This window comes from Felis catus, chromosome A1 (assembly GCF_018350175.1).
Source record: "Felis catus isolate Fca126 chromosome A1, F.catus_Fca126_mat1.0, whole genome shotgun sequence".
Classification (NCBI taxonomy): Eukaryota; Metazoa; Chordata; class Mammalia; order Carnivora; family Felidae; genus Felis; species Felis catus.
In genome coordinates, this window is record NC_058368.1 from 192,405,673 (window position 1) to 192,430,004 (window position 24,332).

Consider the following 24,332-nt stretch of genomic DNA (forward strand, 5'->3'; position numbering starts at 1 on the left):
TAGCTTTTATTATGAAAACTTAACTTTTAAAGAATGAGCAGCAGTTAACTTTTTCAGCTCCAGCCAGGGGCAGGCACTGTCCCTAGCACCAGAAGGACCTGACCATCCCTACTCTGCCAGCAGCCACCTCTGACGGCTCCCGAGCCCCTACGCATCCCTCCAGGAAGAAGGCTCCTGTCCACTCACATCTGGCGCTTGATGTAGTCTTTGAGCAGTTCCTGGTCCACGCTGTAAAGCTCAGTGCTGCTGACATTGTCAAAGTAGTAGGTGATGTTGTTCATGTACTTGGGGGTGCGAGGCCCCTCTGCACCATCAAACTTTCGGTAGCCAAACTGGTAGTCAAAATGGGCTATGGGGGAAATGGGCGCCATAAGGGAGAGGAGAGCCCTGCCCGCCGCCCCCGCCACGCTCCCTCGGACATCCCGGAGCCCAAAGGGGCCTCACGTACTTCGAGTGCCACCCCGGCCGCGTCCCCGGCCGCGACCACGCCCCCGTCCACGGCCACGGAAGGAAGCCCGCGCCCCACCAGCCCCATCACTCTTCACACTCGATGTCTCATCCTGGTCGTGCCAGGCAGGCTCCGGTTTGGTCTCTGGTTGCCAGGCTGGGGTGGGGGGGGCCATGGGCACGGGCACGTAGGTGGCAGGCTCAGACCCTATGGGGAGAGGGGCGCTGGGTCAGGCTTGAGGGTGACCCCCATGCCCAGGCCCTCCACAGTGGGCGGCGCATACCTTTGATCTCCCCGCGGTTGGCAGGCGTGTGCCGTGGTTCTGGCGGGCGAGCAGGGCGCGAGACCAGTTTCTCTCTGGGCACTTCAGGCTTCATGTCTATTTGCAACGGAACCCACTTGTGTTTGTTCCCTGGAGGACAGCATGGGCACATGAGGAAGGCTTGAAGGAGAGGTCTCTCCTAGCCATCCCTACCCCCAACCATTCTTTGCTGTCTCGAGCAACAGACCTGATTCACAATTTGATGACCCACACTAGACCTCATTTTCATCTCTAAAATAAGGAAGCCATGGACCTCAGTGCGACAGACACTCACAGCTGACTCCTAATATCAATTTCTCCATGGTCAGAGAACCCCTTTCCGGAGCCAGACGCATGGCTGCCCAGAATCAAGACTGCACTTCCAGGCTCCCTGTAGACATTGTCAAAATACTGTCTATGGAGAGCTCCGTGAAAGTAGTCAATTCCAGGCCGAGTCCCTAAAAGGGAACTGCTCTCCCCTTTCCCGTTCCTGCTAAGTGGAATGAAGAGGGAAAGAGTGAGCCATCTTGGATGAAAAGAGCCAAGACACCACAGCAAGATGAAAGGAAAGGAATAGTTGCCATTCTAGGCCTGGCCTCCTTACACTCAGCTGTCAGATGAGAGAAATGAACTTCTATCTTGTTTAAACTACTGTTACTTTGAATCTCTGTCAAAGCAGCCAAACTTGTACCCTAAACATCTTAGCGAGGGCAATGGAAACTCTTGTTTTAAATGAAATCTTACATGGGACAGCAATACAACAAGACACATTAAGATTCCTCTGAGGCGGGGACCTCATCTGTCTTGTGCACTGCTGGAGCCCAAATGCCGAGAACAGGGCTTACCGGATGCTTGTTAAGTAAGAGAAGGAACTGATGGACAGCAGGCGGAAGTGAAGATTGCTGGCCCGGTGGCCTACACCACTCAGCCTCCCAAGGACTTCTCGGGGCTCCTGAAACTCATCCAGCAGCCCCGAGTTCTGATACTTCACAGTTCTGCCTGCACACTTCTCCCAAGCCTGTTCCAAGCCACTCACCTTTCTTTTTCTGGCCCCCTCGCTGGCAGTCCTCGTCCCCATTCTTCTCTTCCCCAGATTCATCCGATTTGGTTTTCGGGCTCTCTTTACTATCACTCCCCTCTCCTTTCTCCTGTTCCTTCATGTCCTTTCTGGGGGGCAGCTTCCGGGCAGGCTGGGACTTGTGGGGCTGTGGCTGCAGTAGGAAGCAGAGTAACAGGGGGTGGGGTGAATCAGAGAGCCTCCTAGGATGGGGCAGAAGGACCCCTGCCACTAGAAAGGTGGGGCAGGGAAGACGCAGCATGCAACGGCAGGTTGGACTACATATATTCTTAGGTCTTGTTTTTATGCCTGAGATGCCTCCACTGGGAAGTGTGCTCAAACAGGCAGGAAGTAGGAAACAACCTGTTTCTTCATCTTCCTTGAGTCTCAGTAGATGAGACAACCCACCAGGATACAGGAGCCATACGTTTACTCCCTATAGGACCAGACCGTCCAGGTAGTCTGTGGGACGAAAGAGATGCTAGCCCTTGGCTTGTCCACAGCAACCCTGTGTGTGAACTGAAGGCCAATGGCCACAGCCAGTGAGTGATCTAGGCCATCAGTCCAGAACAAAAGCACTGGAAGGGGGGGACTGATCAGGAGTTCCTCTGCTGGGACTAAAGAGCACTACATAAGCTTCCCCAAGACATACAGTCTGGAGGTGGGTACCTGGCCTAATGACCACTCTCCTGCTTCACTCACTGGCAACCCAAGTATAGCTGATGGAGAACACAGGCTCTGGAATAATAATACAACAGACTTGACTTCCAAGGCCCACCATCAAGGGCTCATTATTAGCCTCTCCCAACGGCTGGTTATTAGCTTCAGTGGTCTCATCTGTAAAATGGGAATTACTAAAGGACCTATCTTTAAGTCACTGTGAGGATTCGATGAAATGGTAAGCAGCACTTGGCAGTCCCTGACATACAGCAAGGGCTCAAATGATGATGATCCTTAGCTATTTCAGAGTTGCCCATACTGTACCAACCACTCCTCTCAAAAGAAAAAACCGAGAAAGTTAAGACCCGAGGCTCTGAGAACTTAGGCCAAATGTGCATTTGTACATAGCATTTAAACCTGCCCCCTCTTCACCAAAGACTCACCTGCACACTCTTGTGGGCTATCTCTCCAGGTGTGGGCCAGTTGATTGCATCTCCAAAGTCACCAACCTGCAAGGCACGTTCTGTGAAGGCCCTGGGGTGGCCATGCCCCTGCCATTCAGCCCCTCACCCAAACAAAATACAGCTCCCCCGAGAGATCAGAACCCACAATCATCTGTCCACTAGGACCATCCACAGTGGAGGCCCAGAGGGGCTCCCCCGCTATTGAGAGGATCCAGAACTACCTCACAGCTCAGAAGAGGCCATCACCTCTTTCTTCAAGGAAGCCCCCTTTAGGCAGCCCGCTCCTACTCCTTACCTTGCTGCCTTTGCGCTGTTTAGGAACTGCTGCCCTCACCACCTTAGCTGGAGCAGAATGTTCTGTGGGAACAAGAAGGGAGAGATGGTTATGCACAGCCCACGGAGGTGGCCACCGCTAGCTCATCCTCATGACCGCCTCTACTCCATCAAGCAACCTGCAGGTTTCCAAAGGAGGAAGACATGGTGAAGAGGGAAGGACACGTGCTCAAACACCAGTAACAAGTATACCAGCCTCTCTCTGAAGAAGTTGTGGAAAATGAGACCATGGAAACAACCAATGGACAACACCCCATGAACACCCATGAAGTGAGGCAGGAGGGCCCTCCCAGCTCTGTACTCTCCTATAAAGAGGGCACTGAGGCCTGGAGAGGGTAAGTCTACAACAGACTGGGGCCATGCCAGAGCTGGCTCTGTAATTAAAGGCTCCCTAATCCCAGCAGGTTCCACGAAGGAAGGATCTGAAAGACCTTCTCTGGCTCTAACTAACACTGTGGAAGTCTGTGTGTGAGCAGACCTGGGCTAGTGATCATGGGGAAGGTAAGGGGAGAACCCTGAGCTGGCAGTCAAGAAATCCAGGGCTCTCTCTTCTAAGCATCCCCACCCCCAACCAGGACCAGCTCTGTCCTCAATGACCTGCAGTCAACAGAAAGGTTAGCCACTTAGGAAAGACTCTGCTGTTCTCCAAGTTCCCAAAGAAAACATGAGACCCATTTGACTCAATGTTCCTTTTAGGAATTTATCAGTACAAATTAGACAAGTGTTTAGAGTTATGTACAAAGCCGTCCATAACAAAAGTGCTGTTTGTAAGTTCAAAAAATTGAAAACAACCTACATTTCCAACAGTAGAAAACTGGCTACAGAAATTAAAGCTTAACAATTTTTAGAGCAGGGGTGCCTAGGTGACTCCATCGGTTGAACATCTGACTTTGGCTCAGGTCATGATCTCACGGTTTGTGGGTTCAAGCCCCACTTTGGACTCTGTGCTGACAGCTCGGAGCCTGGAGCCTGCTTCAGATTCTGTGTCTCCTTCTCTCTCTCTACCCCTCCCCTGCTTGCACTCTACTCTGTCTCTCTCTCAAAAATAAACACTAAAAAAAAATTTTTAAGCAATTTTTAGAGCAGTCATTAAAAAGATAATGTTCTACTAGAGATAAAAGATGTGAAACACAGTAAGTGAGAAAAGCTGCAATTCTATTTTTGTAAAGCAAAGAAAAAATGTGTATATGCACATATTCACAAAATTCTGGAAGGCCATATAACTAAGTATCATCAGGAGTAAAGTAGTATGTTAACAGTGATTTAATTCTGTTTGGAATTTTCCAGTCATTTCAATGAGACATGGGCTTTTTAAAAAGAAAACCTTTTGTTTGTTTGTTTAAAGGAAGAACTCTAATAGGTCTGGTCCCTTCTACACCTACACTTGCTTTCCCAACACACTTCTGAAGAACAAGGGTTTCTAAACCCTTCCTCCCTCAGAGACCCACGGGAAAGGTACATCCTGGGGCTCTACTCACCCACTTCTCTCCCATCATGTTGCCCCCACAGTCCCTGAACAGAGAAATCTGCCTAGCTGGTCTCAAAAGGAGTTTTCTAGTCCTTGAGCACACCCATGTTCTCTTAATGAGTAGAACGAGTCCCTGCCTGACTCCTAACTATGAGGCCATGGCATCTTTGGCTTCCAACCCTTACCAGAACCACTGCCCCCTCAAGACACCCCTCATGCCTTCTGAGAGCTGGAGCTATGGAACCCAGCCCACAACATCCTCTACACCCAGTACTGGATAGTGGAGACCCAGAAATCTCTCAATGCCAAGAGGATGGAGCCCATAGATCAGGGAGCTACTATGCACCGACTTTCTTGCTGATCCTCGGTGGCTCTGAGAAGCCTAATACCACCCAGTTCCCAGACTAGGCTGGTGCTTCAAACCAGGACCACATAGGGGTGCCTGGGTGGCTCAGTTGGTTAAGGGTCCAACTTCAGCTCAGGTCATGATCTTGCAGTCCGTGAGTTCGAGCCCCACATCAGGCTCTGTGCAGACAGCTCAGGGCCTGGAGCCTGCTTCGGATTCTGTGTCTCCCTCTCTCTGCCCCTCCCCCCCCCCAATACATAAAAACTAAAATATTAAAAAAACAAAAACAAAACCAGAACTGGGTAGAGGGAGCCACCCCAGGATCATCTCCCGTGACTATACCTGAGTTACGGGAGTAATCACTTCTCCAAGGACCCCCCTGCTTGCTATCAGGACAAGAGCAGGCCAAAGGACCTGCAACTTCAAGCTCGTTAACAAGACGTGGAAAGGGCGAATCAGGCTCATAGGGCAAGGTGTTCCTGAAGACTTTCCTCGAAAAAGTGAGGCAAAGTTTTTCAGGGCATTGTCTGCTTCTTCTAATAAAAAATAAACCTAAGAAAAACTCTTAAAATTGGAAAGAGTCCTATCCTGCGATCACCCTGCCTGACACTCCATTTGCCGAGATCACAAAGGGACGTGGTCAAGTACTGAAAGTTCAGTCTCTGATTAATGGGAGAGTCATCCTGTCATCCTGGGAAATGTCCCCATTCTCCCACTAGCCCCAAGATGACTAAGGGAATATGGCTAGTCTGAGCATACACAGGAATATTCAAGTAGTCCTGTGTGAAGTTTGCTGAAAAAGGCCCATCCCTAGCTAGTCTCCCTCTGCCCCCGGGACCTACAGTGCCCTGCTCTTGCTCTGCTCACAGCTACATCCTCATGCTGCCCCCGCTCCAAGGAGGAACAAAGTCTCCCAGACAGACAGAAAAGTCCACTAGGGAGAGAGGACTATTTCTACCTTTACGTAAAATTCCTAGATCTGTTAAGATCCTGTGGGGCTTAAGCAAAGGCAGGAGGGCTCAGTCAGATGCACTGCTCTCAGGCCCTGCGGGAGACAAGAAAAAACACTCGGCTTTTTGATTTCAATTACACGTCCCTTTCTGGGTCCCCTTCCAGCCATCCTCCTTCACCAGGTAACCAACCAAGAGTCTCTCTCCGGCTCCCTAATATACAGGGCCTAGCATCTGAAATGGTTCCCAGGGAAAACCAATCCTTTACGCAGGTGCCAGTCCCTAAGTCCAGCATCATCCCAGCCCAAAGAGGGAACAAGCCCCCTCTTCCCACTTCTGCGTTCTCAAACTTGTGCCAGCTGCCAGTGACCAGAGCCCAGCTCAAAAAACACTAAACTCACCACTCTGCATCTGCCCAAGGAAACGACTGTAGAAGGTGAGAAAAAAGGACCCATGGTTCTAATCCCCCCTGTTTGCAGATAGGGAGCAGAGGCCCTCAAGGGGCTTCCCTAGGGAAGAACCAGGATGACAGCCACAGGTCTCCACTCTTTTTGTTTAAGTGCTCCCTCCAGCTTGCCACAAATCCCATGTTGCCACTGGTAGGGTCAAAAGTCCTTCCTGGGGGCGGCTGGGTGGCTCGGTGGCTCGGTCCGTTAAGCACGAGACTCTGGATTTCAACACAGATCATGATCTCACAGGTTCGTGAGTTTGAGCCCTATGTCGGGATCTGTGCTGACTGGGCGGAGTCTGCTTGGGATTCTCTCTCCTTCTCTGCCCCTCCCCCACTCGCACTTTGGCTTTCACAAAGAAACAAACAAACGACAACCCACTCCTTCCTGGTGCAATCTTAGGGGCGCTTCCCTGGTGTTTCCTGGTAAACAGGGTTACTGAAGACAGGGAAAGGTTCTCACGTACAGAAGGAAGTAGAACTGTGGAGAGATGGACCCTACTTGAGGCCCAGCATTCTAAGGGAGCCAGATGGCAGACAGAGGCCCTAGGAGTACCTTCCTCCTGATTAAAACAAGTCGAGGGCTAACAGGCATCTGGAAAAGGAGAAAAGCTACTTTCTGTCCCACAGGAACATCCTGAGCCAGGAGCCAATACTGAATGACTCTAGTTCCAGGGGGTGAAGGGGCTTCCCTAAAGACACACAGGCATTTGTGTATTAAATGAAGCACACCAGAATGTCTATGTGTGGTTGTGGAACACCAGAAGACTATGCACCTGTATCTGCATGGCAAACCCACTATTTTCCCTTCAGATTACTGAGAGCGGTGGGGACCAAGGCAGCTAAACCACTATGGCTAATGGAGGATACCGGGAAACAAGGGGGGGCAGAATGTGGGCGTTGAGGGTGAGCAGGGCAGAGAGCGGCTCTCCCTGCAAAGCGGAGAGGCTGACTGCACAACACTGACTATCTAACCCTCTGAGGTTCTCTCTTCCTCAACTGTCACCCCTTCATTCAAACACTTGTCTAGGAAAGCAGACAGCCCATCATAAGAACATGGACTTTGTCATCCACTGCACTTGGCTGGAGGCCCTACATACTCTGTCCCTTAACAAGCCCTTTGAGTTTTGTTTTGTTTTTTTTTTTGAGAGGGAGAGAGAAGGAGGGAGGGAGGGAGAGTAAGAGAGAGAGAAAAAAAAACACGAGTGGGGGAGGGCCAGAGAGGAAGGGAGAGAGAGAATACCAAGCAAGCTCCGTGCTGTCAGTGCAGAGTCCATTGTGGGGCTCGAACCCATGAACCAGGAGATTCATGACCGAAATCAAGAGTTGATGCTTAACCGACTGAGCCACCCAGGCATCCAGAGAAGCTTTTTGAACTTAAGTTTTCTCATCTGTAAAACTAAAGTCACCATTATCTCATAGGACTGCTGTGACAGTTAAAGGAACAGAGCATAAGAGTGCTCAGCATACAGTAATGCTAAATATTTCAATTCAGATTCACACACCAAGTTTACTATGGCCAAGTAACCCTCATCCTCAGGGCTAAAGAGAAAAAGAGACCATCAAATAATCTCTTAATATGAGAGCAATCAGAGCAACTTCTGGGAATCAAGTGGTTCAATTCACTGATTCAGATTACAAATGCCATCCCCTGTCCAGCTCCAGCCTGGCCCTTCTTCCGGACACCGCCCTCCAGAAGCTGTCCTGGCTCCAAGGCAGGTTTCCCAGGGGAAGAGGAAAGAAAGAGAGAGGATTCACCACAAGTCCTGGGGGGCGGAGTGGGGGTGGTGGTGGGCTGTGACATCAGCCCCTGCTGCAGTAGAGGAAGGAAGAGCACAGGGAAGGCCTGGAGTTCCCTTTCAGTTGAAGAAATTTAGTGACTCAACTTTTTACTCAGCATGGAAGAGGGACAGAGCTCGCCCTCCAGAATCTCTCTCAGCCTACCCAGGGGCCAAACCCATCAACACCCACTACAAAGCCAGATAAAAAGAAATATTTTCTATGCTGTCTTGTTCTAGAAACATCCTAATGCTGCTGACCCTTTGAAATAAAAGCTACCCAGAGGGACTAGATCTAGGAAATCTAAGGAGCAAAGACTTGGTCAAGCAATGGGAAGCCAGTGGTTTTTAGGGTGAGAAGGCACACAGGTTGAGTCAAACTCTTCAGGTCATGGTAACAAAGAACTAGTACGAGGGAGAAGCTGGAAATGAGACTGGGGGACAAATGTGGGTAAAAGGCAAGACGGGCCTAGGCCGGATGGGAGAAAGCCTGGGGACTGAGAATGGATGGTCAGAGATCTCGGCCTCAGTGCCAGAAGAATGGGGAGGGCCAAATGTTTATTTTGGGGCTGGCACCATCTCCTGGAGATTGGCAGCTGAATAGGCTGAGTTTAGCCTAACCAGAAAGAATTTCTACTTTGGGGAGCAAGGTTATTTATTAGGCTGTATTTCTTGAGTTGACACTCACTAATCTGTATGTGGCCATGAGGTTAATCTCCTCGGGGACCCTCTCAGACCTCAAGTAAAGTGTACCTCCTACATGCTCTCACAGCGCTGGAACCGTCACCCCCTATGTGGCTCCTTGAGGCCAGGAAGCAGACCGTTCTGACAGCAGTAATCCCAGCGTCTAGCTCAGGGCCTGGCAATGCGCTGACATTTGTTGAATGAGTGGTAAGTTCACAAAACCCATCTCCTCTATGATTTCACACCAAGGAAAGAGGCTTTGTTTTCCGAGTACTAATTCCTCAGGCTACAGCTTCATCCTCCACCTTCAGCCACAGCTCTCCGGAGGCAAAGAACAAGTATCGTTGGCACTGCTGGCTTCCAGAGGAACCCCACGCCCAGCCCTGCCTTGACTCTGAGGCACCTGATTACCTGAAATCAGAGCTGGGTCCTAGTCCAGACTCCAGCACTCTTCAGTTGTATAATCTTGGGGGGCACTACTGACCACCCTCTCCGCGTCTCATCTTTCTCAACTGAACAAAAGGTAGTAACATGAGATCTGGAGGGGTGAGGAGAGAGAAGGCAAGACCTCAACCACTGAGATTTCTCATCAAAGAGATGCTAGCAACAAGCTGTGGTGATAATATTAACAAGTGCACACGATATGTACTAGGCACTTACTAGGTGCCATGTGCTGTTTTAACACTGAGCTTGTTTTTCTAACTGGTCTCATTTTATTTTATTAAAAAAAATATATATTTTTTAATGTATTCATTTTTGAGAGACAGAGAAAGACAGGGCATGGGCAGGGAAGGGGCAGAGAGAGAGGGAGACACAGAATCCAAAGCAGGCTCCAGGCTCTGAGCTGTCAGCACAGAGCCCAACGTGATGCTTGAATTCACGAACTGTGACATCATGACCTGAGCCGAAGTCGGACGCTCAACCGACTGAACCACCCAGGCGCCCCATAACTGGTCTCATTTTATAAATGAGGAAACTAAAGCACACGGTGGAAAGATTATTTGCCAAAGATATTTGCAAACTGAGACCCCAAATGTGGAAGGGAGCAAAACCATCTAAGGGGAAGGTGAGGCAGAAGGAGCCTGGGTTACATCGCCCAACTGTGCTCATCCCTCCTAAGCCAGCCTGAGGACAGAGTCAGGGAGAAAGAGTTTGGGGACCACAGGCCTTTCAGCCTAACCCCACTCATCCTAACACCCCTTAAGCAGAAACACTCTTCTACCGAGTAAAAAGTACACTGGGTTAACTTCCACACCTTGTTCACCAGTTCTTGTCACTGCCATTGCCGCCACTTCTCAGAGGTCTCTCTCTGCCCAGCCCTCCTGCCCCGACTTCCCCCCAGACCCAAGACCTGCAGATGAAACACACGAAGGGACTGGAGGGCATCCATGCGTGCAGGAGTGAGTGAGAAAGAGAGAGAGAGAGAGAGAGAGAGAGAGAGAGAGAGAGAGAGAGAGAGTGTGTGTGTGTGTGTGTGTGTGTGTGTGTGTGTGTGTGTGTGTAGGGGGCTTCAGAACATCAGACCATCTAGAGGCTCTGCTCAAAGGAAGCTGCCAGCCCCAGTGTGAGCCCCTTGGCCTGGGAGGAGGGGCAGGATTGCTGGGTTCCAGTCACATGATGCTGCCTGGCCTGGACCAGGCCCAACCTCAGTAGACTATCTTTAGCCTGTGGTGACCCAGGCAGCCTGATAACCCCACTCTTCATGATCAGACATGGAATCTGCCCCCACAGCTGGTCCTAGCCCCTAAAGTCTGACCAAAAGCTAACTAATAATATTACAACTGGAAGACACAAACAGCCAGTGAAGCTCCTGGTCTCCAAGTGCCAGCACCCTAACACAGCCTTTCTGAAGAGCACATATGGTTCTAAATAGAGCAGTAATAATAGTAACAACCCCCTTTTACAGGGTGCTAGTCTAAGTTGTTTTGTTATGTGTGATTTTACTAAATTGCCTCAAAAAGACACTATTAGTTCTGTCCCTCAGAAAATGAAATAGAGGCAAGGAACTTGCCTAGGGTCACACAGTATATATTCTGTGTGACGTTATTCACACATCTCAGCATTATTTTCAGATTTCTTCCAAGGAAGCCTTCCCTGTTGAGGGCCCATTATAAAGAACTACCCAACTAGCAACTCTGGATCAAGTCCTAATTCAGTCTGTAACCTGGGGTCTTCAGAGCCACCCCCTGAAACAGCTGCACTTGTATCTCAACCTCACTAATCAATTACTGAGACTGTATTACATACATCCTTGGAAGGTGCCAAAGTTCTTTACATACGGTAACTCATTTCTTTTTCACAACCGTTCAAGAGAGGTATGATGCTGATTCCAGGTTATAGAGGAAACTAAGGCTCGGAGAGGCTAAATGACTTGTCCACAGTTCAGCAGGCTATGAACTTCCGGAGCTGGGACTGAATCCCAGGTACTGCCTGACCCTACCCCTGGGCTTTGTCGGCCTATAACACATCCTTTGTGGACAATGATTGCAAACTCCATAGGGTGGGGATCTCTTCCACCATGCCCACTGGCCTCTGAAACCCAGGGTTGCAGCATGTACATGGCAGGCCCACAGTAAACATTTACTGAATGAAGCAATTTACAGAAGCACAGGTGCTTCTCAAAGAACTCTGAAAGGGAAGAGAGGTTAGTGCCCCTCTGCATTATGACTGAGCAGCACACAGCTGTACAGTCCAGCAGCTGCAACCCCTTTGGGGTCTAGACCTGCGTTCTGTACTCAGAATTGGAATCAGGGTGCTTTAATCCAAACACCACGGGCCAGCCGTGGAAAACAGAGGACCGCGAGGGTATGTGGCAGACGAGCCAGCACAGGAACTTCCCAGAGGTCCCAGACTTAAGCCCCCAGGCCTCGGGCCACACTAGAAATCACAAGTCTGGCCAGCAACCCCGGCGAGCTGGGAAGCACAGCTATAGCTAAGGGGGTAGCATCTGTGCAAAAGCAGCCAAGGCTCTACCCTCAAACACAGACTTAGTGTTTCCAGAGCTTCTGAGTTTTCAAGAAAAGTAAAAAAATAGATTAAAAAGAAATTTCTGGCTTTATAAATACTGCTAATCAATTCACATTAAAAAAAAACAACCTCTTCCATGCATCATATTCTGCTAGTGGGCTCCTGCATGCTCTCTTGAGGGACAGGCCAAGCACTGGGCAGCTGGGCCCTGGATTTCAGGAGCCACCCCTTTCAGGAAGGTTTTGAGGCACAAGTAACCCTCCACTGCCCACCTGACTTCATTGTTCTGATGTGGGAAGCTAGTGACCTCAAAGCTGGTTCCCCCCCCCCCCGCCCCCCCCCCCCCCCCGTAACCCACCACTTCAGGTAATGCAAATTCACTTTTATTGTCTTAATCTAGGGCATTCTCAAGAGGCTTCTGAGTCCTCCGCCTTCCCCAAATTACTTTGGATTACCACTTTATTGGAGTGGAGAGGCTCTCAGACCCAGCCAAGGCTAGAAGGGACTTGAGAACTCTTCTCCTTGTAGAGAGACAGGAAAGCTGAGCCCAGGAGGGACCAGGCTGTGCCCAAAGTGCCCAGTAAATTGTTGTGGAGTTGGCACCGAATATCCAGTTCCTGCCTCTAAATCCAGAGCTTTTCCAGCTGGTGGGAAAGCCAACTTCCTGCCTCAACAAAATACGCTCTGTTCACCTCGACACTCACTCATGGCATAGGGGCATATCATGCATGGGTGAGGTGGGGGGTGGGGGGGGCAGGTTCAGAAACCCAAGCATTCCAGGAACCACCCTGCTGTTTTTAAGATCAACAATTTCTCACATGAAATTGTAATATATGACAGAAAAGGAGGGGTGCTCTTGTTGAAATGGATCTAGGAGGGGGACCTCACTTCTGCCCCCATCTTTTTTCATCACACTTCGCCCGGGAAGGCCAAACCTCTCGGCTCCCTCTGGAAGATGTGGGGTAGGTAAGTCCTGATCACTTACCCATGCAGTATGCCAGGTTAGGCTCCCTCACTAGCCCTCAGTTTCCTGCTCTCTGAAATCATTGAGCCCTAACAGCTCCAGCCCTGCAGGCTAGGTATACTTGGCAACAGGAAATCCCAGAGAAATGGAAGAGACTTGCCAGGTACCCCAGAAACAGATGGCAAGTTGGGAGGTCTTAGGTATGGGCTAGTTATACTGATCCAACTCAAAAAGGCAGGCCTTGCTTCCCAGAAGCAGTTGATCTGCCCCTCTTGAGGGGTCTGGGCCAGGGGACTGCTTCAGTGTCACATGCTACAGCCCGATTGGAAAAGAGTAGAGCCCTGGGATGCCATAGATGAGGAGACAGGGGCTGCCCCACCTGCAGACACCCCACCCCTTCTCACAGATGTTCTCAAAGCACTGCCAGGTACCCTATTACTCTACTCTACAGTCCCTTCCCCTTCAGCAAATGTAGTGGGCGGGGGGGCGGTCTGAGTCCTATCCAAAACCCACTCTATCACCAATTTACCAGGCTGCTGGGCTAAGAACAGGACAGAGCAGCAGTTAAGAACATGGACTCAAGTTCACCCAAAGATGTTCTAACCACCAGTCTGCATCAAATAAGTAACCCACAAGACCAGGGGACATGGTTAAATCAGACCAACCTTTCGTGGAGCTTGTAATTTGATAGGCATCCACTGAGACACACAAGAATGAGCCAAGCAAGCAGGTTCATGATGGAGGCAAAAAGACAATTTACATGGGAAATTCTAGCATCAGACTTAATCTCTCATTGTGAGGTTCATGATAGCTGCTAGCTCACAGATTTACAGCTTAAATGACATCATCATGAAACACAGAACTATCATAAATACATGGCTATTTTTTTGGCTCTTTGAGGCAACTCCTGAATCTCTCTAGTGCTTTATTTTTTTTTTTTAATTTTTTTTTTCAACGTTTATTTATTTTTGGGACAGAGAGAGACAGAGCATGAACGGGGGAGGGGCAGAGAGAGAGGGAGACAGAATCGGAAACAGGCTCCAGGCTCTGAGCCATCAGCCCAGAGCCTGACATGGGGCTCGAACTCACGGACCGCGAGATGGTGACCTGGCTGAAGTCGGACGCTTAACCGACTGCGCCACCCAGGCGCCCCTCTCTAGTGCTTTAAAAAAGAGAGAGATGGATAATGGTTGCCAGATTTTTAAAAAATCTCTAATTAAATGTGCGTTTCATATCAGCAAGTAATTTTTCCTATGCAATATTTGGGACATCTTATACTAAAAAACTATCCACCATTTATGCGAAATTCAAATGTAATTGGGTGTCTGGTATTTTTATTTGCTAAACCTGACCACCACAGGAAGGAAGGAAGGAAGGAAGGAAGGAAGGAAGGAAGGAAGGAAGGAAGGAAGGAAGGGAGGGAGGGAGGGAGGGAGGAAGGACTACTGCTCATGTTCCATCACAGTGGGGTAGTGAGCAGGGCCCTGGGCTAGGGAGTCAGGAGACTGGATGCTGGTACTGGTATCCTTGTGGTGGGAGATGGCCATGAGTTCCCACCTGGGTGTCTTCAGTCTCGCCATTCAGAGGCCTGTGGTTGGGGTGGAGGGGAGCCTGTCATCTGTGGTCCTTCCAGGCCTAACATGCTTTGATTTTTATCCCTGTATTCACTGATCATCCTAACTACAACTTAATTGAAGCCAGATGTCCAGGGGCACAATCTACCTCCAAAACCACTGCTACAAAGTATATCAGCTCTAAGATTTTAATATGCAGAACTACCTATCCTCTGAGGAGCTTATCAAAATGTAGATTCCTGGGTCGCACCCTCCAGAGATTTTTGCTCAGAAATGGTAGGGCCAGGAATCTGCTAGCTAATTCTAAGGCAGGTTTTCTCTGGACATACTTGGAAATTTTTTAACTTAACCCAGTGAGTTTCAACTGCTAATTCTGATAGGGGTTACCAGAACCACAACACCACATTTAATATTTTAAAATCAGGGCTACACTTCTTAAACTGGTAGTGGGTACATGGGTTGTTTTAATATTTTATATTAATTAAAATTAGTATTTATCATATCCATATATTTATAATTAAGTTTAATATAATTAATTTGATGATTAAAATTAAAATATTTAATATTTTTAAATTTACATTTATGTTCTTTTTAAAAGGTACACTTAAGTTCTCTTCTAAAGATTTTATTTTCAAGTAATCTCTACACCCAACATGGGGCTCAGACTCACAACCCCGAGATCAAGAGTTGCATGCTCTGATGTAGCAGGGCTGGTCTGATGGACACGGAACCCAAGCCCCCTACCCGTTAACCTTCCACTCAGCTGGGGTTTCTGAGCACAAGGCTATATGAAAAACCCTCACCTCACAGCTGTGGAAACTGGGAACAGTGAGCTAGCAGGCTGGCAATACCACTTGGCGAAGAGGGGCAGGCTTGGTTTAAATGCATACTCCTGGAAGTCCCTCAAGCTCCAGGAATCAGTCTGGTGAGGAAGGCAGAGCTTGGGCATCTGCAGTTTTAACAAGTTTCCGATGCAATGCTGATGCCAATCAATGTTAGAACGGAGACTGCTGGGAAGGAACCCTGGTCCCCAACCCCCAGTCCAGGGCCTCATGTTTGCAGACACAAATGACCTGGCTCACAAGAGCAGGAGGGAGAATGTTTTAATTACACACACAAACAGCAGCCACAGGAGGGGTACATGAGAAGCACATCCCCTCCATTTACCCCAGTCCAATCTCTAGCATCAGGAATCAAGACTGGTCAGACCAAGAAGCCATAAGCTGAGCGTCCTGACAGATGGGAGGTCACAAAGGATCAATCTGGGCTGGGTTCGGGGTTCAGTTTCACAACAGGCTCCAGACTATGGCTGTGCATAAGAAGAACGGAGGCTCTGAAGGGAACAGCTTGCCTGCCTCCTTTAACAGCCAGCCAGCCTCCACGCTCTTAGGCTAAGCCTGCTCTTTGCTCACCCAGCGCCCTGAGGCCTGGGTCCGCTACACAATAATGGCTATCACTTACTAAGCATTCACCTCAAGCTTCCTGTTGCAGGATTTTTGTGCGTTTTGACCCTCACAATGGTGGAATTACCATCCCAGTTTCAGCGACTGAGTAGCTAGCCAAAGTCACACGGTGAGAAAGTATCTGACCCAAGAATCTGAAATCTCAGACTACCCTAGGCCTCTTTCAGCACTGCAGGAGATCAGTATTAGGTTCTCAAAGGTCTCCAGCTCAAACCCGTGGGCCCAACAGGCGACTGAAGCCACCAGCACTAGAATCCACTTCTCTGAGACTATTAGCTTACCTGCCAGGTGGGGATGCCATTCCTCAGCACAGGGGGAAAAGGGCAAAGCACAGTCAGGAATCAAAGCACTGTTTATCGAAAGGCAATGCTCTAGGGTCACCGGCAAACCAAAGGCCTGAGCCCTCGCCAGCACCAAGCCCAAGAGGATTTTGCCTCCTCCAGCAGATCAGAAAGCAAAGGATGGAGAAAACTGTAAATACCTTATAGTACAAAGGACAGGGAGAGAGGGGAAAGCGTGGTGGAAAAAGCAGGGACTTTGTATAGTTTCTGCTATGGGGCACAGGAGAGCTGAACAGAGCATAAACCACCCATCCAGGTAAACTACCCTTCCTTACCCTTGCTGACCAGGGCTAATCGGCTTTAAGATACTTCCTCATGCACCACGGTGTCTAAGTCTCAGTCTGAGGTAGGAAGATGCAGTTCTCCCCAGAGCAAGCTTCCTGACTTGTCCCAAGAATATCAACTTGTTTTTTGAGATCCCAGCCCTATGTTCCGACCAGCCTATTGTGTCACCTGACCATTAGGAACTTGGGTATGGAGGGGTCTGTGTGCAAGGCACTAGGGAAGCAGTGGTGAACAAGACCGTCTCTATGCTCTCAGGGTTCAATTTATACAAGGGCTTTAATGTGAAACTCCACATGTGACTGCTTGATCTTGACTGCCTGGGATGCTGTATCGAGGATCCTCAGGTAGTAAATGGGCTCAAGAAAAGCCTAGGATCAATTAGCAAGTCTCCCAGAAATGTCATTTGGTAATGACTAAAAAAATGCTCTTCTTCTTAACAACTATATATGACACACACTATGCACTGTGGATATAGAAAGTAGGTAAGATTACCAAGGACCCAGCCCATGAAACTAGTAGCTGACGTTTAGAGCTGACATGGGTGTGGTGGGCTCAACATGCTTTCAGTCCAAAAGCCACTGGGTCCTCACCTCCGAAAAGATCTGCAACCCTTAGGCATGGGCTCTTCTAGAGGAATTAAGGCAAGCCCCAGGAAGAACAAAAAGCAGAAACACAAGTGAGAATTAAGGAATGGGTGCCTCTGTGGAAAGAGCACTGGGCTGGGAGTCAGGAAAACTGCCTACTTCACCCCCAGCAGCAGGGTGGTGCAATGGTTAAGAGCCTAGGCTCCAGGGGCACCTGGGTGGTTCAGTCGGTCCAACTCTTGATTCGGCTTAGGTCATGACCTCACTGTTTGTGGGACTGAGCCCTGATCGGGCTCTGTGCTGACAACGCAGAGCCTGCTTGGGATTCTTGCTTTCCACCCCTCCTCTGGTCGTGCCCGCTCACTCTCAAAATAAATAAATAAACTTAAAAAAAAAAAAAAAGAGCCTGGACTCCAGCAGCTCTTCTACCTTGGTAATTCTGGGTTTCTGTAAATGGGAATAGTTTCTAACCTAATGGGACCGTGAGGACTGAATGAGTTGATATTTGTTAAGTGCTTGGAAACGTGCCTAGCACATGGTAAGCATTCAATATTTGTTTTTTTAGCTATTATCCTGGAAGTTTAGAGGTATCTCTGTGTATCCGAGCAGGCTTCATCACTGGTTTGTCTCACAAAACGGGCCTGTACAACTTTAATTTTTTATTTTTCATAAAGGAATTCTCCCCATGAATTCAATAAAATTCACTGCAGAGGATTTTTTTAAAAGGCCACCAACAAATTTTTCTACCCCACCCCAAGCTCAGTTTCTGAGGTGAGCTTCCTATTAGGTATCTAGTTCTGGAAGTTTGCTCAGTGCCCCCACCCTTCCCAGAACCATGCTTTATGCTCTAGCTTAAAGAGCTCATCAGTAAAGCAGAGTAGAAGGGTGGGCCTATTTTCAGGAAATTTAGAGCATTTCTGGGCAACACCTCCTCCATTTGGGCACGCCTTCCTGGCCTTCTGAGGGCTCAGGGTGTGTCATCCGCTGGCCCATGTGGGGGAGGGAAGCCAACTGGAGGCTAGTCAGCTGGAGCCCCAGGAGCCCCAGCATGTGCTTGTCAGCCCTAGAGGCTGGTGCTGCCAGACCTCATCCTCTCCTCATCCACACTCTTGCAGCACTGACAGTGCAAAGGGCTCCTGTTTCTCCTTCCCTGAAAAGAACAAGGCAGAATGAAAAAAGACCCAGCACGGGCATCATGATTCCCTTAGTGCCAAGTGGGAGACTCTGGCCAAGACACAGCCTCAGTTTTCTATAAAAGGAGAAGCCAGATGGCTTCCAGAGCCCCTTTGGATTCTGGCCTTCCTCAAGTCTACAATCTCCAAAGAGCTGCTACCTCAGAGGGGCAATGGCAGTGATGATGCAAATCAGGGGGTGGGATAGAGAAGGCTTGGAATGGCAGAGAACATTCCAGAGAACTCCCAAGCCTAGCTGCAGCCAATGGGGAACTTCAGCAGCCTCTCCACTCTCAGCCAGTAGTCCAGCATTCCCAGGCTGCCACTGCCCGCACACTCCTTTCCCCATGCCTGGCCAGAGGGCCTCCGGCTCCATGGACAAACTGCTGTGCTCACAGCTCCGGGAAAGATTGACGAGAGTCCCGCATCTTTAAGAGGGGGCCAACGACCACCCACCTCAAGGGCACTTGTGAAATATGAATAAAGAAGTGTTTACACATAAAGTCTTCTGAAGTCTTAAGGGCTATCCCAAATGCAGTACCAGTCCTTTCAATCCAAGGACTTGATGAAGAAGACTAGACCCTAGGATAAATAAATGGATGGTGGCTCAGAAACCTCAGCTTTGGTAGCTGCCATCTTGGACAGTATCCTACCTCAGGCAATAGAGCTCCCAAAGGAGTACAAACGAAGCCATCTCCTCGTTCCCTGGAGCAAGCCCCTCCCAGCCTGTGGAGATTTGGCTCAGTGCTCCTGGGTGTCACAATAAAAGGGGAGAAGGCCAGCCTCCCTGGATCCTCAAAACCTTAATCATCGGGGCGGTGGGGGGGGGGGGGGGGGGGAGGGCGCCTGGGTGGCTCAGTCGGTTGAGCGTTTGACTCTTGATTTCGGTTCAGGTCATGATCTCAGGGGTTCATGAGTTCAAGCCCCGCATTAGACTGTGCGGACAGTGAGGAGGCTGCTTAGGATTCTCTCTGCCTCTCCAGGGCACATGCTCTCAAAATAAATAAATAAATAAACTAAACAAAACGAAAAACCTTCAGCTAATCCCCTTTACCTGAGAGCTAATCCAAGGTCTGTTGCTCATCCCCAGCCCTCCTACAAAGGGAACGGGGTGGCCAGTGGCATGTAAGTGATACACTTAGAAGGGAGCCCCATTTTACAGTCTGAAAAACTAAAGCACAATTTTTGTGTGTGTGTGTGTGTGTGTGTGTGGTGGGGGTGGGGTGGGGAATGAAACCAGGCTCCTAAACATCTCAGACCTGCCAAGGAATGAGGTTCCTGCCACCCAAGTGGCCTGGTGTGAAGCAGGTACATCCTTGCAATAGCATCACGGGGGCAGGGTGATTTGACAAACTAATCAATTATTTACAGATTTCTAAGTCCCAACCTCATCCAGGTCAAACCATACCCCTCTCTGCACCTACTGTGGCCTAGGTGCTCTTTTCTCCACTGCTGACCAGCCTCCACTGGGGATGTACTGTGGGCTTGGGAGCACCCCAGAACAAACCCAAGTGAAAGTCTCTGCCCACCCCACACGGGTTTTCTTTTCGTAATCTGGCTGGTTGCAAATACAAGCAGTTAAGCTGTTGGAGGGCAGAGGAGTGTGGTGGAAAGAGCACTGACCTGGGCATCAGTGTGCTTGTGTCTGAAACACTGCATCCCTGCATGACCGCCTCAGTCAGTAGCTTCCCCGATGTGGGCCTGCTTTCGTCAGCAAAGTGCGTGGTGTGTGCAGACATATGCACGTGGTACGTGTGATTTCTGGACTGGGCTCAGTGCTCTCAGATCAACTCCAGGCGCCTGCAGGGGGCAGCGAAGGAGTGGAGGCTTCAGAGGCGGAAGAGCTGGGGTGTGTGTGCCTGCCATCTCCTCAACCTCCATCATCCGGAAAATGTTCTTTTATTATCAAGGGTTGCTTTGAGGATTATAAGCAGTTAAGTGCCCTTGAAAGCCTATGTTTCTAAGTGGGGTGGGAGGGAGAATCCAGCTCATGAGATAGTATGATCCCATTTTTTAAAAAGGCTTTTGTGTGTGTGTGTGTGTGTGTATATATATATATATATATATATATATATATATATATATATATATATATAAAATGTATGTATCACTCCATCAAAATATAGAAACGTGCTTTCCAATACAACAGTCGCTAGCCACATGTGGATACTAGCACTTGTTATGTGACTAGTCCAAATTGAAAAGTGTTTTGCGTGTAAAAGACCCACCAGATTTCAAAGACTTAGTACAAAGAATATGAAATAGTTCACTAATAATTTTTATGTTCATTGTATGTTGAAATGATAATCTCTTATGTTGGGTTATATCATTTAAATTGTCACCTGTCTTTACTTTTCTAAAATAGGACTACTAAAAAATTTAAAATTATATATACAGCTTGTGTTGTATTTCTATTAGGCAACACCGGTCTTAAAGGATGTGGTTGCTTAGTAGTGTTTATGGTGGCTCGTGGACATTTTTCTACAATGAATTGGTGTTGCCTGAATAAGCTAAAAAGATTTTCCCTTTGAAAGAAGTTAAAAGGCCCAACACATAATAGCAGTTCCCATCCCCTTTGGGAAGAGCCAGAGAGCCTCCCGGTGCCAGTAGAGGGCCGCCTCCCACCCCCCAATGGGCCCAGAGGCCATGCCTGAGAAACCACAAGGTCAGCAGGGCCCTTTCCAGCAGGCTGCATGTGGCCTGACAGAGCTGAAGAGGAACCTCTCTGGGGGAAGAGGGGCCAGGGCTCCTCTGCAAGATCAGAAGTTCCAGGGCCTGGCTCACACCCACTAAAGGTGGCCAGGGGGCAGAACTGGGAACTCCAGGCTGGGCCACTAGAGTCCCGAAGAGATTCTTGCTACCTGAAGATTTGTGTGGTCCTCCCTCTCCCAGAAACACTTTTCCAGGTGAAGTATGTATACTTCTGTGGTCTGGAAGAACGCAAAGTCAGATGCTAAGTACTACAGAACTGTGGAGTCAGTCTGCCATGGGCTGGAATCCTAGCTATGTATAAAACACTGCGTGGCCTTAAGCAAATTACTGAACCTCTGTGAACTCTTCTGTTTTCTCATCTGTAAAACGAGGATTATAACTCCAGATCCCACAGCACTGTGGAAATGAACCTAGATAATGAATGAGATGGTGTGGTGGCTCACAAGTTTGATAATCGTGTCAGGAGTGGGGAGTCTGGGGCAGTCTGGCCTGGCTCCCTGGCCCATCTGTCCTCGAGGCAAGCTACTTATGAGGCAGATTCTAGGACATCTGGCTAAGCCCAGGGACATGATAAAGGCACATCAGTGACAGACGAGCAAAGCATTCATAACCACAGGACCCAATCCCTTTTTACAAGTCAAGAAATGAAGGTCCAGCCAGGAGAAACAAGACAGCAGGGCTGAAAACAGAACTTGGACCCACAGACTTTGCTCTGACCCCACCCTGAAGATCTTACCTGAAACAAGAAAGCCACTGCAGTTTCTGACAAGAACTCGGAACAGAAAACTGTGACACTGAGAGCTCGTGTCGGGCTTGTTCCCCATCCCCAGGCCCTGCCACCCCTGCCCCAGAGCTCCTGATGGTGCCCCCATGCCATTCCCCCACACTCTCACTCCACCTCCACCCTGGGGCATGGAGCCTGAGACAGGCGTGGGGGTGGGTGGGGTGGGGAGCCGCCAAGCATGGCAACACCAACACCCCTCCCGGCCCTGCGGCCCTGCAACCCAGAGACCCAGAACCAGGGGAATGACCTCTGCCTGCCTCAGGCCATCCTCTTCTTATTAATGGGCACAATACAACAATAATTTGCCTTTTGGACAGACGAGAGGAAGTAAGAAACAGCAATCAGAAAACTTCCTCTTTAAAGTAGGCTAAGCTCGAAGGAAAACAGTAAAGTAAAAAAAAAAAAAAAAAAATCAGGCCCGGTCACCATGCCATCCTCCATGCCTTTCCACCTCTTCCCTGGACTTCTGTAGAAGTCTCCAAGCAGTCTCCCAGCTTCCGATCTGGCCTCTCCCTGCCCACATCCCCCCCCCCCCCCCAATCAGTCCATTCTGCATAAAACAAAGTAACCCTCAGGCAGAAATTGTATCATGCTACCTCTCTCAATGCTTTCAGAACAGGATCCAAACTCCCTAAGCTGGCCTCCCCAGGCCTCTTGCTTCTGAGTTTTTGAGCCTCTAACCTGTCATCCACACAGGCCTCTTGGTCCTTTCCTTGGAGAACTCTGAACTCATTACCACCTAGTACTTGGCTGTTCCTCCAGGCAAGAATACCCACACCAAGCTATCAATCCCATCTTGGCTCACTCACCCTTACAGGCATTCCCTGATGTGGAGTTTGAAGCTGTCCTCAGTCACACATCCCCAACACTTCTCTAGCACACTGCCTTACTCTGTTTCTTTCACGGCCCTTACCGCTACCAGAAGCTGCCATGTAGTATTAAAGATGGGTGCAAACTGACACTCCTCCCACTGAAAGGCCAGGCCCATGACCCCTTCTCTTCATTCCCAGCAGGATCCGTAACCTGTATCCTCACGCCACGGTAAAAGTGACGTTGTGCTAGTGCTCAGGTCTGGGACCTCAGAATACTGACATCTACTTCCTGTCTCTTGGAAAGCTCTGTCTGGGAGCACAAGCCACTGCACAGTAAGTCCTACTGCTCTGAAACCAGCACATTGGAGAGGGCACCTGAGAGCCCTCCACTTCCAGCTAAACTCAGACTTCCAGCCATCCCTGCCTCGGCACCAAAAATGCTAGCGAAGCTTGGTGGGCCCTCCAGACCAGGACACCCACTACTCTAACACTGCCATACAGAAAAGAACCACCTGGCTGAGCCCTATCCTAATCCCAACCTACACACAAATCGAGGAACAAAATGGTTGTTTTTTTATGTTACCAAGTTTGGGGTGACTGGGTAGGCAGCAAGAGATAGCAAGAACCACCCCGTTGGTTTACTATGTCTCCCCACTAGAATGTAAATTATGAAGGCAGCTCCCTTCTGTCTTGTTCCCATCAGTATTGCCCTGGTCTAACACTCAGTAGGTTACTCAAATAAACGTGTTAAATGAATGATTTTCACTTTGGTGGTAGCCAACTTAGTTCCTTTCACACAAAAGAAGGTTAGGCTCAAGCCCTAGTGTTTTTCTTGACTAGCCTGATGATTCTGAATACTCAGTCTCTTGAGATGGGCCAGCTTCTTTTCCACTGAGCCAGTTAATACTTTGACCCCAGCCTCCACCAGACTTTGGTTCTAAATCTCAGGGCCAGAGCAGGAGCTCTCAGTAACAACCCGGTGTAACCAGGTACGAGATGGCGAATCTTCTCAAGAACACTTCTGTCACCAGATGCGCCACTACCGTGGTTTTTTTTGGTATGTATTTTTTAAAGTTTATTCATTTATTTTGAGAGAGAGAGAATGAGAGAGCGCATGAGCAGGACGGGGGCAGAGAGAGAGAGGGAGAGAGAGAGAGAGAGGGAGGGAGAGAGAGAATCCCAAGCAGGCTCCACACACCATCAGTGCAGAGCCCGACGTGGGGCTCGAACTCACAAACCATGAGATCAAGACCTGAGCTGAAGTCAGATGCTTAACTGACTGAGACACCAAGGCATCACCACTGTTTACACACTGCTATGAATACTCACAACCTTCTGGGGCAGCTCATCTTAGCCCAGCATTTTCCAGAAGCCTAAGGCAGAATGCCTCATGTCTAGGCAGAAAAATCCCACAGCCCTGCCCAAGCTCTCAGGATTAACACTAAAGCAGGTCCAATCAGGTGAGGGAAAGCAATTCCCTTTAGAGGAAATCTTTCTCAACACACTGTAGTCTTCATCTCCAAATTGATATATCGAACATAACCCTAGCAGGAAAGGACCTTGAAAAGGTCTTCAGGCTTAACCACTTTCATTTACAGAAGAGGAAAAGGAAATCCAAAGAGGTTCATCAGTAAGTTGCCCTAAGTGTTTTAGCAAGTAAGTGAGCCAAACAGCTGGGACTAGAAGGCTGGTCTCCAGTTTCCTGCCCAGAGTTCTCTATTCTACTCTATTCTACCC

The 24,332-nt window shown here is 49.1% G+C and overlaps 1 protein-coding gene across 3 annotated transcripts in view; it reads right to left on the minus strand.

The window, feature by feature from the left end:
- Positions 1-24,332, minus strand: part of LARP1 (La ribonucleoprotein 1, translational regulator) — a 56,397-nt gene that overhangs the window by 19,986 nt on the left and 12,079 nt on the right. The window contains exons 2-7 of one of the 3 annotated variants that reach the window (XM_045036443.1): positions 3,226-3,287; positions 2,910-2,975; positions 1,786-1,960; positions 732-860; positions 548-655; positions 187-349 (exon numbers count right to left, since the gene is read on the minus strand). In XM_045036443.1, coding sequence (XP_044892378.1) covers positions 187-349; positions 548-655; positions 732-860; positions 1,786-1,960; positions 2,910-2,975; positions 3,226-3,287 — 703 coding nt within the window. Of the gene's footprint in view, positions 1-186; positions 350-448; positions 656-731; positions 861-1,785; positions 1,961-2,909; positions 2,976-3,225; positions 3,288-24,332 lie in introns of all 3 variants that reach the window. The other 2 variants (XM_023260226.2, XM_045036445.1) reach the window with 2 other exon arrangements.